This window comes from Ptychodera flava, chromosome 12 (genome assembly GCF_041260155.1).
Source record: "Ptychodera flava strain L36383 chromosome 12, AS_Pfla_20210202, whole genome shotgun sequence".
Classification (NCBI taxonomy): domain Eukaryota; kingdom Metazoa; phylum Hemichordata; class Enteropneusta; family Ptychoderidae; genus Ptychodera; species Ptychodera flava.
Genome location: NC_091939.1, coordinates 5,644,988 through 5,662,432, shown reverse-complemented (window position 1 = coordinate 5,662,432; position 17,445 = coordinate 5,644,988). Strand labels below are relative to the sequence as shown.

General features: G+C 38.8%; 1 protein-coding gene across 1 annotated transcript; it reads left to right on the top strand.

Moving 5' to 3' along the window:
• The first annotated feature begins 11,453 nt into the window (after positions 1-11,453).
• Positions 11,454-17,088, top strand: LOC139145974 (mucin-2-like). The gene is made up of 3 exons (XM_070717423.1): positions 11,454-11,644; positions 12,853-12,968; positions 15,660-17,088. Exons 1-3 carry the CDS (start codon positions 11,454-11,456, stop codon positions 17,084-17,086), a joined length of 1,734 nt encoding a protein of 577 aa, XP_070573524.1. The 3' UTR covers positions 17,087-17,088.
• The last annotated feature ends 357 nt before the right edge of the window (positions 17,089-17,445 follow it).

Below are 17,445 nucleotides of genomic sequence, written 5' to 3'. Positions count from 1 at the left end.
CACGTATCATATTTGTGTATTCCATCTGCATAGTCTGCCTTTAAGGCAAAATCGTTCATTCTCAGTTAATTTACGTCGTTACAGCGTTACATGTTGAAATGTAAACACTTTCCTGCTCTCACTAAATATTATTTCGTTGTGTCTTGGCAGCCATCGATGGGTTCCAAGACTTTCCAACGTCTATTTAACACGATGGGAAATTGATAAAATAAGGAAGTTGTTGATGATGACTTGAAATTTTTGAGACTCACTCTGATCTGTCTGTCTGTCTGTCTGTCTACCTGTCTGTGTGCCAGCCTGTTGCTCTCTCTCCCACCCCTCTCTCTATTTTTGTTTATGTATGTATGTATGTATGTATGTATGTATGTATGTATGTATGTATGTATGTATGCATGCATGCATGCATGCATGCATGCATGTATGTATGTATGTATGTATGTATGTATGTATGTATGTATGTATGTATGTATGTATGTATGTGTCTATGTTGCCCATATGATATCAGATTTAAGGAACAGTTCGTCCGCCACCGGTGGCTTCAAAATGCGTGATTTGTCTTGTATCACTAAGTAATTCCAGCAAATTGGCTGAAAATGGAAAAATAATGATTACTAGCAAATTAACAGAGAAGTAACAGTAATAACTGCTTTTGCAGAATGTACCATATTCTTGTAAATAATTAAAAGAACAACATATTTGGACTTAGCGCCCAGGAGATTGAAAATTAATAAATTGCCGAACAGGCCTATATTTCCATCTTTTAGTGTTTTTTGTGTATTTTCTCCGTTAGGAAGTTGTCATTTTTCAATTATTTTGATAGCTCTTTTTTCATAACTGTCCATCGTCGGAGAAATGTAACATATTGCGCGCAAAATTGATTTGTTATTCTGAATAACCATTCTCTTTCGGTCAGAAATGACACAAAAGTATGTCCGGGATATGCAGGCAAGAATTCGGAAAATTATGAAAGAAAAACAACAGTCATAGTTAGATATGTATTATATGAACAAGATGGCGGATTTGGCAGTTGAGTCTATTGAGTCTCATGGACATGAAAGGGCCCTGTACTGAGCTGTAGCTCTTGATAACTTTTTCTCTCTCATTATTTTTCTTTTCTATTTCAACGATAATTTCTTGTTCTAGGCCTACCCCACAGAGTATGGTGAGCTTGCCAACTCAGCCTATGAGTAGAGTGGACTGTTATTGTTGACAAGTGATTTCTGGACCGGAGCGGACTTGAATTCAAATGTTAACAATGACATCGCATTTTACACATAGCTTTGTCAATACCAGTAAATTTGTGACGTCATTCCCAGATTATTACTGATAATGTGTCCGATCATCCAGTATAGTGGCGCCAGATGTTTTATTCATCCACAAAGTCACTGGCATTGCCAAAGCTTTAAAATAATGGCAATAATATACCCCTCCCGGCCCATAATGGACTCCAGTAAACTTTGCACTCCATAACTTCGCCTCGTACGAGTCAAAGGTACGAGTTTGCTTTCGTCCATTATGGACAGGGGGACGCTGTGTTGACAAGCTAAATAGCAGGTATTTCAAAGTACTTTGGGAAGTGGAAAAAGAAATTGTACTTGACATACAAAACAAAGCTATGATGAAAATATTGTCAAAAGTTACAGCTACTGGCCTTTGACCGATTAAAGTTCAATTCTTAATTTCTTTACACTACTCATGCATTCTTTAATATAAACGACATAAAATCAGCATGGCGTTACTTTTGTTTTTCATTAGCTTTGTTATGCACATGGCAAATTTGCTGAAGTCCCGTCTATCGACGTTCCTTTGTGTCCAAAGATGGCTCTTTATAGCTGTATATACACGGATATACAGTATGCATCTCGTGAGTTGATGCCATTTGTCATAATTCCCATAGAAACCTGTATTGCAGTATCTAAGTTTAGTAATATCAATACAGTGTTTCAAAAAGCGACGCCGTACTCGTGTTTCTGGAGTTAAAGAACATCCAATAAATCTTCACACTAATGTTACATATTAGGCATTGTTAGTAAGCAATTTAATCAGAGAGCTTGTTTGAACACAGTAATGTATATCGGCGTTATAGAATCCATAACACAATGGTACTCTCTTGTATAAGTCGATATACATCGATTCATCTAGACTCTATTCGACTCACTGGAGATGACATTCACAAGTGCACACATTGATCTGAAGTTAATAATACTGATGGACAGGAATCCATTTCAAGCCTCCATTTTCGTTCAATTCTTAAATGTAAATGATATCTAACGTCAATTGTGACTGAAACTTGTCACATGAGTAAGCAAAACTTAGGCATTTCACTGACCAGCCGTAGGTGTATGTAGGCTAAAATGTACAGTTTAACCCTTTTTCGGCCAAGTTCATATTTCACCATCAGGTCAAGTTGGCTAAAAGTAGTGGAGCAAAACATGTCCCATATTGTGCATTGTAACAAAGACTTGCAGATTTGAAGGTTCCTGAAGACATAGATACTATATACACATTATTTTTACAGACTAAAGCTGCTATAACATACCAAGCTAAAGTGGGTGAAAATACATATAGTTTGGGCTCAATACCACTCTTTACTGACTTGTCAGATGGGGAAGTGATACTGACTGGCAAGTATAGGGTTAATGTTATGTTCGTCACTAGCTCATCGCTACGCAATTGTTGTATCCGCGTCACTGTCAGGTTATCTCAAAGGGTTAAATGTCATCTGGGTCCTCGATAGAACTTCAAAACTGCTCATATTCACATTCAAAAAACTGTTCTGTGGAATGTTTTTTTTGTCGACACAACAATCATAACTCGTTGTTAGGGTTATACAACTTTGAGCGCGTTCTTTTTACAAAAAAAACCTTCGATTTAAAAGGACGTCTGAAGTTCCCCTTTTTATTCCAAAAATCGATAATTCGATCAAGTAAACAAGTTTTTATTGAAATATGTAATTGCTCGAAAGGTTAAAATGCTTTATTCAAATCGTCAGGGATCCATATGCTGATCAATGTAACGCCCTTTAACTTTAAAATATTTGCCTTGTACAGCGGTTCACAAATGGGCCTGTAATAATAGTAAACTCAGTGACAATTTTCATTTTCCTATGGGCCAGTAGTTCTAACATTAGATTTTTTTTGTACTCTTTTGTTTTGCATGTCAATTGCAAGTTCTTGTTATACTCCCCTTAGCATGTTGAAACATCTGTAATTTAACTTGTCACAACAGAGCGTTGATACCCGAATACTGTGTACCTCGGCAAGTTTTGGGGAGCAAAACAAGAAACTATAGTGAACATTACAAAAACCAACAAAACTGGTGACCAAGAAAATCATCAAAAGTTCCAGCATATACCCTGTTAAAGCTACTGGTCCTTTCATCAATCTGTCGAATTTTGTGTTAGAATTTCTGATTGAGAAGGACCTGTACTCCTCGAAAGTCGAGGACAGTTAGTGATTGTGTTTATTGGTTTTGGATCAGTATTTTTAAGTCGAATGGAAACTAACAAGACCATGCTTATTTTTTGTACATTTATTCAACAATTTTTACCCTTATGTAGTCACCATACAGGAAAATAAATCTTTGAGGAGGAAGGACTTTTAAACGGTTGTAATCGCTCCCTTACAGAAGTGGAATGAAACTCAATGCGTTTAACTTAACACCCCTTCCCTGACAAAACTTTTGGAGGGGCGACAATTCGACAGCGAAATTTTGATTATTCTTACTTGAAAAGACGATATATGCTCGATCAATATGATATCAAGGACGAAAAGAATTGAATAGGATTGAATGCTGAACTACTGCACAATACAGATTTGCCTCGATTTTTTGATGTGAACTCACTCGGCTACTTTGAAGTGATGAGATTCTCAAAGTGTGGAACTTATGTAACACATCCTCATCCAAAGTATCTGCTACGGTTTATCAATTTGCGGTCACGTGGTGTGTATCATTTTGGCGCTGATACATGCAAATGGCCAGTTAGGAACAACTTGTTGACTGGGTAAGTTAAAGCGCCGTCTACGTGTGCGCACATTCTGGAACGGCGGCCTACGGGAACTTCTCGATTTTGCAGTGAGAAAATCGAATGAGGTGTGTTAAAAAATACATATTTTGACTGTCCATATTCGGGTAACAGTGTACCTTTGTTTTCGGGTCCGAGAGTCGCCCTTAAATAGTCTATTTCCCTCGGTTAAGGCGTCTTGGAATGTAATTTTTGGGGCGACCCTTTATAGGGTCGTCCGGAAAACAAACGTATGCTGTTTCCCCATGGCCTCTCAACATGAGTATACTGTCTCAATAGGGCTGTTCACATTTTACGTCATCGTTTTCTCATTAATATGCAAAAATAAATATTTGTCCGCATTTGTAGATTACGATTTTGAAAATTACGCATGCAGGAACGACGAAAACATTAGGTGACTACTAGTGTAACAGTGAATACTAAAAGCCATATTCACAACTCAGAGTACAAGCTGTAAAAACAACCATGCATGCAACATTGATGAATTATTTCCGCATTTCAAGCAGCGTTGTTTGATGTCGCGTACAGCTATATTTAGTGACAAACCTGTGACCGTGAAAAGCGCTATCGCACTTGTACATCATGAAGAAAAGAAAAGCTAAAGTTTCCATTCGAACAATATGACTGCTTTAAAAGGTAGAGGAAGAACACAAACAGCCTTAAGTTACATTTTTTTTTTCAATTCTTAATATGCTGTAACATGACTCGCAATTTTTCAGACCGATTGAAATCTCACACTATCCCATTAAATTTATGTTTGATTTTGTGTAGCATGGACTGTTCAATTACGCTTACAGTGACTTTACTTTGTGCCTACCCACGGTCCTACCTAACATGGGAAAATGTTGAGAGGAAAGCAGGTGTCGAAACGATATCAAACAGGCTGATGCAAACTAAAAAAAGCGATGTTGTTCGATTTACCCACTTAATAAGAGAATAAATTTTATGGTATTTGAAGCTATGCTCAAAGTACCTTAGTTACTCATCCACATAAATATTCCCAAGATTTGATTTTCCTTGTTTTTGCTGGGTAATCCGTTGATTACACAGGCTAGCCTGATAGACATGGGCAGGGGTTACCCCATAGACAGGTATACTGGAGTGTCACCATCCGAATGAATCACTGTTAACTTTTTAATAAAATATCCCCAAAACCCTAAACAAGGCTCAATAACATAGGAAATGTCCTTATGTGTAAGGAAATCCTTCACATCCGTTGCAAAAAAATAAAATAAAATAAAATAAAATAAAAATAAAAAATAAAACTGTCAAAATTCGTCTGAAAATCCTTAACTAAGGGTCATTTTTTGAATGAGAGATAAATGGATAGATGTTTTTAACTTTATTGGCACACTCCCGACTTGTAAATATTTTGATGGAATCCGGGAAGCATTGGGGACAAACATGCCTCTTCTGCTGAGGGGCTTGTTGTGTTTGTGCCTGGGTATTTTACAAAGAACGTCGCCCTAGCCCCGTAAACATTATCTTATTGATATCGCGGCAATGCGTTATGGGTTCTTTTGGAATGTTTTGTACCATTTTCTAGTGTCCGGATTAGTAATGTTTCACTGCGTCATTTAACACATACTATGACCACTTCTAATTATTATCTGTGGCATGGAGGTCCAAATTAATAATCTTAATACACTTATTTCTGATATTTCTCCATTTGCTATGATCATTGTTAACAAAAATTGTTAACATATGTCAGAATTTAATTTATTTGGCATTCAAAGTTGTCGCGGTGGCGCGTCAGCTTAATGGAATCCAATTTTGCGTCGTAAATTGCGATCATTTCCGTCGATACGGTCCTGAAAATGAGTTCCCTATGGTCATCGATTCCGCACAAATTTGATTAGAGTTCTGTTATTCAGGAACTTTTTACGTTCTGGCGTTGTCATGACATGGGTTCGCTGCGATCTACTTGATCAATCCTCGATGGAGATATAACAAGCTCGACTGGGTAGGAATCTGTTCACATTGTCCGCCTCCGTATTCGGGAGACATCGTTCTTGCGCATGCCAAGGAAAGTAAGGAGGAGAATGACTGGGCTTTCGGCGGTCCTTCTGGTCTTTCCCGTTTGTTTTCCAGGTAAGCACGTGAATTCAAAATACAACGAATCACGCCAACTACCTATTTTATGTACGTGCGTTTTTACAACGCATGTGTGCTATCGTCACTGGCAATTTAACGACTGGCGACACATTTAGAGGTCTCATTCGTCTCACTGTTTCGCATTTTATCTAATTGGGACGTACTATGTATGTTTGAAAAAAACCTGCATCTTCCCGCTCCTTTAGTTATGTCTTGGAGCATGTTCGTAACTCCGCAGCCGTAGATAATTGACAATTTGTGTAGCTCGCATTTGTCAGTAAGTGACAAGTACACACATTAGGAAGAAAACATATCTCCGGCGCAAATTTTTGAGTATCTGAATAGAATAAAACCTTGTCAACAGTTTGCCAAGACTCATCTTAAAACTTCGAGCGAAAACTAAATTATCATTGTCTTGGCTCTTGTTCAAATTCGATATTTTCCCCGTCGAGTTAATAAAGAACACTACGATGGCCATTTTGAACAGCCATCGTCGGTGAATATTATTGACGTAACTTGCTTCCACGATTCAATAATTGTGTTATAACGTGTCAACATCACACAATTGTGAAATATTAAATGGTTTCCCATTATTACCTTGTCAACAGAGAGACAAGTGAATATCCCAATAGAAAACATTTCTATTTTCCACTACTTAATGCAAAGAAATGCAAATTAGGCCTTCATGCAAAACTCAAAATGCAGCTTCTGCGTATGGATGTGCTAAAGAAGTGCTTAGAATTTCTCATGTTTCAAAAGTTTATGTGATACATTGGTTAAAATTCAGGGTATGGCTACTCATTTGTGAATGCAGCTTCTATATTATATTATGTATATTATCATGTGTATCCTATAACATGCTTTTAAAGACAAAATACATAAATAAATTAATGAAAATATGAAGACACTTATAAGAAGGTCTATTTTACGGCAAAGTTTTGCACCCTTGTCTGACCTTCATCACTTTCCATTGCAAATGCTGTGCTGTAGAATGCACCTCGGAGACAGACATTCGGACTCTCAAACTTTTACAATTTTCTTCTGATATACCACATGTGGGGGTTCATTTTACAGCTCTTGGCGAAAGAAAACTTTTCATCAGCTTAGTTTATCGAAATTCGAAAAATTTTATTTTCCTCCATAGAGTTAACACAGGTATGGCGGCCATCTTGAATTAAATATCGGTAAATGCTGGGTGATGTGTTTCTCTTGTACCAAAATTTGCTCGGTGACCCCCCTATTTTTATTCTTTATTTTGAAAGAGAATGATTGAAAGATTCCTTGAGGAAAGTTAGAGCAAAAGTTTAAGTCTTTCACTTTCGAAGCGCATAATACCTTAAAGTTTTTAGAAAGAGAAAGAGAGTAGTTCTAGAAACATTCAATATTTGAGTGCAAGAACAACTTTGTGATAGAACGCGCCTCGGGGACAAATATTCGGACTCTCAAACTTTTACAATTCTTTTCTGATCTACCACTTGTGGGGGGGTCATTTTGAAGCTCTTGGTGTAAGAAAACTTTTCTCTGCTACCTCCATGGTTTTCCGAAAATCGAAAATTTTGTTTTTCTCCATAGAATGTCAGATATCGATAAATCTTGGGTAATTTGTTTCTCCAGTATACCAAAATTTGCATGGTGACCCCATTGTTTTATTTGCGATTTTATTTTTAAAAATTCGCTAGTAAAGTTTGAACAAAAGTTTAAGTCGTTCATTTTCGAGGCACATACTACCTTATGGGAAACAACTACTGTTATTGACAAATCATGATGATGTTGAAAAATCATTGTAAAGACTAGCAATGGACTCACGATATCCAGTGCAGGCTATGTGGACAAGCTGAATTGGGTATGTAAGACATTTTCAGGTGTAAGGATGAGAAACTGTAGCAGATGCACAACAAATGAATAATGCTACTTAATGTTTCAAATTAAAACACTGTGTACATGTAAAACAACAGCAAAGTGTGAGATAAAACATGAATCAAATCAGGGCATTAGTGAAACCAGATGTCATGAATTCAGATGTAATGAAAATGTCGTGACCAAAGGGTGCGCAAAGAATATCTGATGATATGAAAATAAGAGCGCGCCGACATCGAAAGTTTGTATAAAGATTGGGCATACCGAAAATTAAAATGGGGCGCTAAAAATTGAAAGTATTGATTTAAAGTTAAAGAGATACAGTCGTCGGAATTGCGCTAAAAGGTCGTACGGGGCCCATAAGACCGATGTAAACACTGTATCTAAGGTACGATGGTTATTGATGAAAGTTAAAAATGTGTCACGGTCACAATCTACATCGTGTTATTTGAATATTGCAGCTAGGTGCATCTAGATATCGTGCACGAAATACATTGTAAACAAGAAACTCGCACAGGTGCAGTTCCGATGACCGTTTCCCTTTAATGTCCGTGCATACTTCATATCTACTGGCCATCTTTTCTGTATTTTTCTGCCGTCCTTCGCTGAACCTTTCTCGGAATCTTTTCCCGTGAAATCTTCCAAGCCCCTCCACCGACGCGGTATCGAATTTTATTTTTTTTATTATTTATTTAGTTCAGGAATCTATACATCCCATATCAAAAATACATATCTTACTATGGTATAAAAAATAGTAATTAAAAGAACACAGGCAAGTGTGAATATAGATACACATTATAGACAACAAATAAAGCAGCCAGACTAGAAAAGCAGCGAGAAAAACGGACGATAAAAAACCCACGAAACATGACTGTTTTAAAAGTTAAAAAGGATTAATTAAAAGGAACCAAGCGGGTACTCCCGATTACACAGTATACATCGACTTTCTATACGATTCATTATATTTTGAGACGACGAATGCATGAGACTTCACAATGTGGTTCAGAACACAATTCTTACTATTGTGCAGTCTGATGAAGAAATTATACGATAGTTTGCGTCTGAGAGCATCAAAAGATGGAATGTTGTTTGATACAAACATTCTATTTGCACTGCAGTCACGTGGTAAACTTAAGAGAATGCGAAAAGCATTATTATATGCCACTCTGACGTTATTCATGTTTTTCTTAGTGTATAACCACCATAAATGGGAGCAATACATATTAGTGCAATAAGAACGAAATAGAGACACTTTTACATGGTTATTGCAATTTGAGAATTTACGAATCAATGAATTAGCTTGACCATAAAATCTACGAATGATCCACCCATGTGAGTTTTGTATTCATTCATCTTTGCAGTAGTGGTTATTGGCGGTTGCATTAACACAGGCTGGCAGAAGCTCGGCTCCTTCTGTTTTAATTACTTCAACGATCCGAGGAATTGGATCGAAGCTCATTCAGAATGCATCGCCATGGGTGGAACATTAGCACAATATTCAGACAATTTCCAGTATGGTCACTTCACAGGTAATATATCGGTCTCGTGCATAATATCTCTTTTTTATCTCAGTATAATATCTCTTTTTCAAACATCTCGCTCATCTGTAATAAGTGAAACTGTTTGCCGAAAAAGTGAAGTGAACGTATAGAAGAGAGGAAAGGTTTGTTTTAAGTAGACATTTGAAACTGAAGGAAATCACAACGTTATCATTGCATAGGCACAAGTACAACTGGGTCCCTTGCACCCTTTTGTCTTATATAACAACCACAGAGAAACATAGACAGAGTGGCAACACTTGCATGCCTTTTGTTCCATGGTCGTCTTGGTAGACTATTGGCTTTTCATATTAAAATGAGCTTCAAAGGTGTTAAACTTTTTGGAGGCTTTGTTTGTGGTTGATAATTACACGAGATTATGCGAAAAATACGAGGAGATGGCATCGTACTGCCAGTCGCGTAGCAACCATAGTTACTTTGTGAGCTCTCAGGCCAGAAACACTGCTTCACGCCAATCAAAACATAACACGCCAGCAGTTTCATAAACATGTCCTTCCTTGACGCACGTGTAAAAGACGGTATGACTGACCGTAAACCATTGAGTAAAACCAGACAGTATCGATAACAGACTTTCAAATTTGGTTCAAACACACTCATTATATATTCATAAAAATATGAGAGGAATTTTTAAAACGGTAAAACTCATTTTCCTGAAGCTCAAAACACTCCCGTTTTCGCCAGCACGTCAATTCTGCTCAGCACCACACGACAACTACAACACAAACTTTGCCGAACATACTTTCGCTTAACAATTGGCGAAAATCCGAAAATTACCGAAGGATTCATGGTCGGCACTCTTCGGAAAAGAGAGGCGAGAGCAACCTGAGGCGAGGCGAACATGGATGAGTTACGTAACCGCTTCACGCCTTAAACAATACCCGTTGCCACTCTATCTATGTTTCTCTATGATAACAACGGAATGCAAGTGACTGGAATATGTAAAGGACTGAGTCCAACGATCCACAGTGTTGTTGTTCATTGGTTGGTTAACTATATCGTTACACCACAGTAGTTGCGTAATTTGAAGACAGACCAAATTATAAGATTTTCTTAGATAGATTTATAAGTAATGCAAAGTTATCTTTCATGATAAATAAGGCTTGTAAATAGGATACTCAAAGAAGGTGAATTCGCGGCTCTGTCAAAACACACTCTGTCACTAGCTTATCTATTCCGTCAAACCTGTCAGCTTGTGTTATGGCATGCGTACTTACGTCATCCAATAAAACAAACACAGGAATAGAAGCCCCTGCTTGGGTTGGCGCCTTACGCAGGCAAGATGGTAACTGGGTATGGTTTAAAGACGACTCGATCAGCAATTTACCTTGGGCAAATGGTCAACCAGACCCAAATCCCGACAGTCTTTGCGTACAAGAAGATAACAGTGGGAAATGGTACAGTGCAGATTGCGGTCTAAAGACGGGATATATATGCAGAGAGGGACATGAAATTCTGCACTACTCGCTTGCTCCTTTGGTCACAGGATGGTTTAGAGAGGGAAACAAGTGTAGGTACACCTTGAAAAATAGTTTAGCCGGATGCAAAATACAGCATCACGACTGTATCACTGCTGTAGCATGAAGAAAAATAGATATGTGAACTTCCTTTTTCACACTACAAGATAAAATCAAAGGTTATTATTTTTGGCTTGAATAAACAACAAAATTTACAGGAATTTGAAATTCAAATGAAATTGATTCTCTATTTTTAATCAGCGGGGAAATATGAATTCGATATTTACACAAAAAAGCATCCATAAAAAGTTAAATTTCCTTTCCAATTTATTTACGATTACTCCATGCTTGCTCAGGAGAAGAATTGTCGAGAGTCTAAAATCTATCTCGAAGCAAATCCAGTAACAGTGGAATGTGAAACCACCTTTCTTTTGAACAGTGTGTCCCTATACAGGATCCTTAGGTATGGGACCAGATGACCCCGTTTTAAACCCATACACTGGATTCTGCTACGTCAATATGGGAAGTGGAAGCTGGAATGACATGATATCAACATGTGATCACAGTGATCCTGATTGGTTAAGTCGAGCAATGGACATATTGAGTCAAAACGAGAACTTCGCTCTATACGCAGAATATGTGGTGCACACTAGTGGGTAGGTTTACATGTTCTACGAACTTTTCAGGGTTTTTTTCAGGGTGATGAGTACTAGTTTTGGCAAATAAGCTTATTAAAGTCACTTTCCGGACTTGCGAATTGTAATGTGGCAAATGTAGACTTACCCTCCACTAGAGAAGTTGATGACCTATTTGCTTAAAATGTGGAATTGCGTGCATTTGACAATCATGTGATTCATGTCGATGCAACTCTGTTTCCATGGCTACGCATCGGGCAGGCATTTGGAAGAGGGCCGAACCATTCGCTTTTAGACGGTCGACACATCCCCGGTTCCTACAGGTATTGGAAGGCCAACTATCATGGACTTCTTTTACACGATCGTATGTCATTGCAACGATTGTAAAGTGGCTGAAGCAACAAGAACAACACATTTGGTTGTCTTTGAACAGTGTTATTGTCAACTTGGAGAATAATGGCAATAAGATCACTACGTCCTGTGGTGGGTACCTTATCAGCTCACTAGCACTGTGGAATCATGAGAAGACGTTTTGACATCCACTCGAATACGTGTATTTATGTTTTTTTAAACAAACTGTAAGAAAAGTGCTCGAAATCGGGTCTTTGCCTTCGTTATCATATACATCGAGCCACGCTATGGGAAAAGACGAGCTCACTTGTGTGTAATAATTTGCCTTATATTACCACAGGGCACCCAGACATCTGGTCGTTGTTGTTTGTATTGTTGTTTTCGCTTATTAGTCATGTTCTTGGTGACCAATAAAATTCAACGAACATAACTGTTGTGTTGCTGTTGGTTCAAACGTAATGTAGATGTCATAAGAAACGCTACATGGACACTATCATTATTTTACCTCCCTGCCAACGTAAATGTAGAGCGTACGTTGGCATTGGCGTTCCTTATGACATCCACATTACGTTTGAACGAACATAACACAACAATTATGTTTGTTGAATGTTATTGGTCAACAAAAACATGACTAATAAGCATAAACAACAATATAAACAACAACCTGATGTCTGGGTACCTGTGACAATACCAATAAGGACTAGAAACATGTATACTTCCAGGTCTAGGCTGGAATATTCGTCGCTCGAAGCAGGGCAGCACCTTCCTACAGAGGAAGTGGGGGGGGGGAGGGGAGAGACCTAGGGAGACGAATGTTACAGCCTATCAGCCTATTCCAGGTGTTAACTATGTCTTTTGACTGCAACTTACTATACCAGGGACGAAATCTGGGTCGGCCAAAACACCATCGATAACAACAATCAATTCGAGTTGTCGGACCGTTCGAGTGTGGCGTTATACACCAATGTGCACTCTGATGATCCAAATGAGTCTGGTAAGAATTGCCTGAGTATGAAAGTGTATGATGGAGGCACATGGAGGCGTGATGAGTGTACAACCACGAAAGAAACGTGGTGCAAGTTTAAACCCACAACGTGTAAGTATTAAAATAGTCTGTCCGCCTCTGTCTGTCTGTCTGTCTATGTATGTATGTATGTATGTATGTATGTATGTATGTATGTATGTATGTATGTATGTATGTATGTATGTATGTATGTATGTATGTATGTATGTATGTATGTATGTATGTATGTATGTATGTATGTATGTATGTATGTATGTATGTATGTATGTATGTATGTATGTATGTATGTATGTATGTATGTATGTATGTATGTATGTATGTATGTATGTATGTATGTATGTATGTATGTATGGCTGGATGGACGGATGGATGGATGGACGGATGGATAGACGGATGAATGTTCGCACGCACGCGTGCATGAATGCAAGTATATATGTTTTTTTGCTAGTAATCTATGTCAATAACATTTCTCTTCCCTTTGTTTAGCGTTTTGCTCTTCGGATGCAGATTGCGTCCACGGGAAATGCAGACTCGAGGGTGTTTGTAAATGCGAGCGTTACTGGACATATGGCACGGAGAACATTTGCACTGGTAGGAAGTATAACAAATGATCAAATGATTGTCACACATCGATAGTTTACGATGGGTTATTCTTTACATTTAACCCATTACTTGAGTTTTTATCACAGTCTGTCCTCGTATGGTTTGATTTTTTAAATTCTTTTGTGTTTCAATCACGTCATTCTAAATAAATTAGTCATATTTTATTGTAATATATATATATATATATATATATATATATATATATATATAATCGTTATATAAATTTTATGTGTATTTTGATGAAACAAAAAAGAGAGAAAAATTAAAAAGCTGGGCTACTCAGTTGCCTTCAAGAACATGAATAGTGTTCATTTTAACGCGTATGTTGTAATTTGCCCAAGGAGTCAAAAGTCTGGCCTGGCATATTTTCATTTGTTTATGAGAATGAAATCGGTTTACATGGTCTGAGAAGTGACACCGGACAGAAAAAGCTCGTCGCAATCTAACGGCTCCTCGGATCTTCCCTTGTAAAATATACATCTGAGAAAATACCCATAATGCCACGTCTTTACTTGTAAGCTTCCACATGTTATCTTTCAGGATAAGTTTCTTATTAACAAACTGGCTGAAATAAGTGTTCAAAATAATAGACAAAACTTTTTCTCTGATGGTGACACCTCTAACATCTCCTTATATGTAAAGGACAAGATCTTCTGTGAAATTAAATTATTTGTTGTACAGATTTACTTCGTAACGATTTTTTTATATACAGAGTGTTCAAAAGATGAGGCTTGCGTTAACGGCTGGTGTAATAACAATGTATGCAGTTGTGATGGCGGTTTTCCTTATAACCCGTATACCTTTGACTGTACAGGTGAGGTTAACTTTATAGGAAAAAGTCATAGAAGCTCGTCTTGTCATTACTTGTACTTTAGACATCCGGGGAAGCTGTCCAGTTGGTTTGTTTACACTTCATCCCAAAATTCAATTCATTTTATATAGATTCATAGTGTGTGTACATACAGCTCGATAAATCCAATTAACTCAGTTACATAGCCATGACGCAAGTTATTTGATTTGTGTGTTCTACGTAGCGGTCGTGATTTCCTTACTGAACATTTCCAGTCAAATTTAATCAAACCCAATTTAATATACTTAGACAGCATATTACCAATATAACGACTTGCAATACATGAACATGAACAACACATCAACGCGTCGCTATTAACAAAAGAAAGCAATATTTTGCTTGGGGGTTCTTGGGCACCCATTGAAAGGGCTGTTATAGCCAGAGTAGTTTCAAAAAACTTATATAATAAAAGTTTTTTTGAAACTGCTCTGGCCGGCTTAGCATCATTGCATAGAGAGGATACTCAGTTTATATCAACGTAATTACCAGAGCTCTGAATAGCTATTGTCTACTTTCATACACAGACGTCTCTGGCGCTGTGACGGAAAACTTTGAATGAAGAGTAAAAATCACATCAATATATCGCCTACCATTCTATCTGGCTGTTATCAAATGTCATACTGTTTTAAAGGGATATTCAGATGGGCTTTCAGACACCTTCACTTGTCGAGTCAAAGTATTTTCATAAACGATATAATATTTTATATTGATGGCACAAATACAGCGATCTGGTTGGTCGAGACGTGTAAATAACCGTGCCGTATTCGCGATAAAGCACAACTGGAACACGCTGGAGGTCCCATCTAGAGAACAATGCCTATTTCGACGTTTCAATCCAGAATTTCAATATATACGGTATATTAGCAATAAATCACACCCAGCGACGATACCAGTTTTGACCAGTTCACTTCACATATATGCAGATAAAATTACAATACCGGTAAACGGCAGAGAGAAACACAAGGTGTAGTTGATTAAAAACAGACGTTTCGGGTACAACCCTTGATCATATATGCACTCGCTATTGCTCGTGCAGACATATCATTAACTTTTCAAAATTTCGTACTGTACCGTCGCTGGGTATGCTTTATTGCTTAATTATTGTACTGGATAGTCGAAACCATTGAATTTTGTGTACGTGAAAACGAAGTTATATAGGCCTAACTGCGATAAGTAATGCTTTCTTTCTTTTTTTTTGATTTTGACAGAATTCACTACGACGTCAGAACCGACGACACTGGCTCCAACAACAACGGTAACAACATCACCGCCAACAACGGCTGCTCCAACAACAACGGTAACGACACCACCGCCAACAACGGCTGCTCCGACAACAACGGCAACGACACTACCGCCAACAACGGCTGCTCCAACAACAACGGTAACAACATCACCGCCAACGACGCCTCCTCCGACAACAACGGCAACAACATCACCGCCAACAACGGCTGCTCCAACAACAACGGTAACGACACCACCGCCAACAACGACTGCTCCGACAACAACGGCAACGACACTACCGCCAACAACGGCTGCTCCAACAACAACGGTAACAACATCACCGCCAACAACGCCTCCTCCGACAACAACGGCAACGACACCACCGCCAACAACGGCTCCTCCGACAACAACGGCAACGACATCACCGCCAACAACGGCTGCTCCGACAACAACGGCAACGACACCACCGCCAACAACGGCTGCTCAAACAACAACGGTAACGACATCACCGCCAACAACGGCTGCTCCGACAACAACGGTAACGACATCACCGCCAACAACGGCTGCTCCGACAACAACGGCAACGACACCACCGCCAACAACGGCTGCTCAAACAACAACGGTAATAACACCACCGCCAACAACGCCTGCTCCGACAACAACGGTAACGACATCACCGCCAACAACGGCTGCTCCGACAACAACGGTAACGACATCACCGCCAACAACGGCTGCTCCGACAACAACGGTAACGACATCACCGCCAACAACGGCTGCTCCGACAACAACGGCAACGACACCACCGCTAACAACGGCTGCTCAAACAACAACGGTAATAACATCACCGCCAACAACGCCTCCTCCGACAACAACGGTAACGACATCACAGCCAACAACGGCTGCTCCGACAACACCAACGACAACGTCAGGACCGCCAACAACACTCACTGAAACCACTGGCATAAGACACGAAACAACAACGCAACCCCAAACAAGTCTCCAAACAACACCAACATTCACTTCGCCTTCATCTTCACTGACCACCAGTCAAAGTACTCCAAACGAAACTACATTTGCCAATGAAACAGAGCCAATAACAACCCAACAGCGAACACTCAATGCAACAGAGGCGTCATATGACGCAGGCTCCATGGTAACGATTGCCGACCCTGAACAGGTCGAGAAGAAAGGAGGGATACCGGAAGAGATTAGGCGACAAATACCGTACTTCTCTGTGACAGCCTTACTTGTTTCAATTGTTACCGTTGTAGTGATCTTAGATATTGTATTCCTCATCAGACAGAAATGTGAATATCGTGCAAACAGGAAGAAGAAACACATTAAAAGCTACAAAAGGAAAAGATATAGAGGCAAGGAAGGTATGAAACGCTCGCAAAACACTAAAAGCGTCTAGATTCGGACGTCATCGGTTTCATAATCAAAAATAAAAATTGGGCTGATATGGTGTTATACGGACTAAATTTTGCCATTTTCATCATTAAACATGTACTGAATTTTACCATGTTCGCTATCGAACACGTACCTATAATGAAGACATGGTTTTTAACATATTTACCTTTTCAGTTTTGAACTTTTACTTTCGACTGTCATTCACTAAAGCCGTTTATTAGACTTACACGGACCAATCGAGGACCATGGTCTGAAAATAGATGGAGTACACAGCGTACACTGTTCATTCGTACTTAACTTTAAATCATGGTTGTTGGACAGCTGTGGTGACTTCTTGTTAGAGGCGACATTTCGAAACAAAAG

What these genes read in the sequence shown, in the direction of transcription:
- LOC139145974 (XM_070717423.1), top strand. Translation starts at nt 11,454, where the DNA reads ATGGGACCAGATGACCCCGTTTTAAACCCATACACTGGATTCTGCTAC. An exon ending in TATGTGGTGCACACTAGTGG is followed by an intron (nt 11,645 to 12,852) that starts GTAGGTTTACAT and finishes TTACTATACCAG; the next exon opens with GGACGAAATCTGGGTCGGCC. An exon ending in TGATGATCCAAATGAGTCTG is followed by an intron (nt 12,969 to 15,659) that starts GTAAGAATTGCC and finishes TGATTTTGACAG; the next exon opens with AATTCACTACGACGTCAGAA.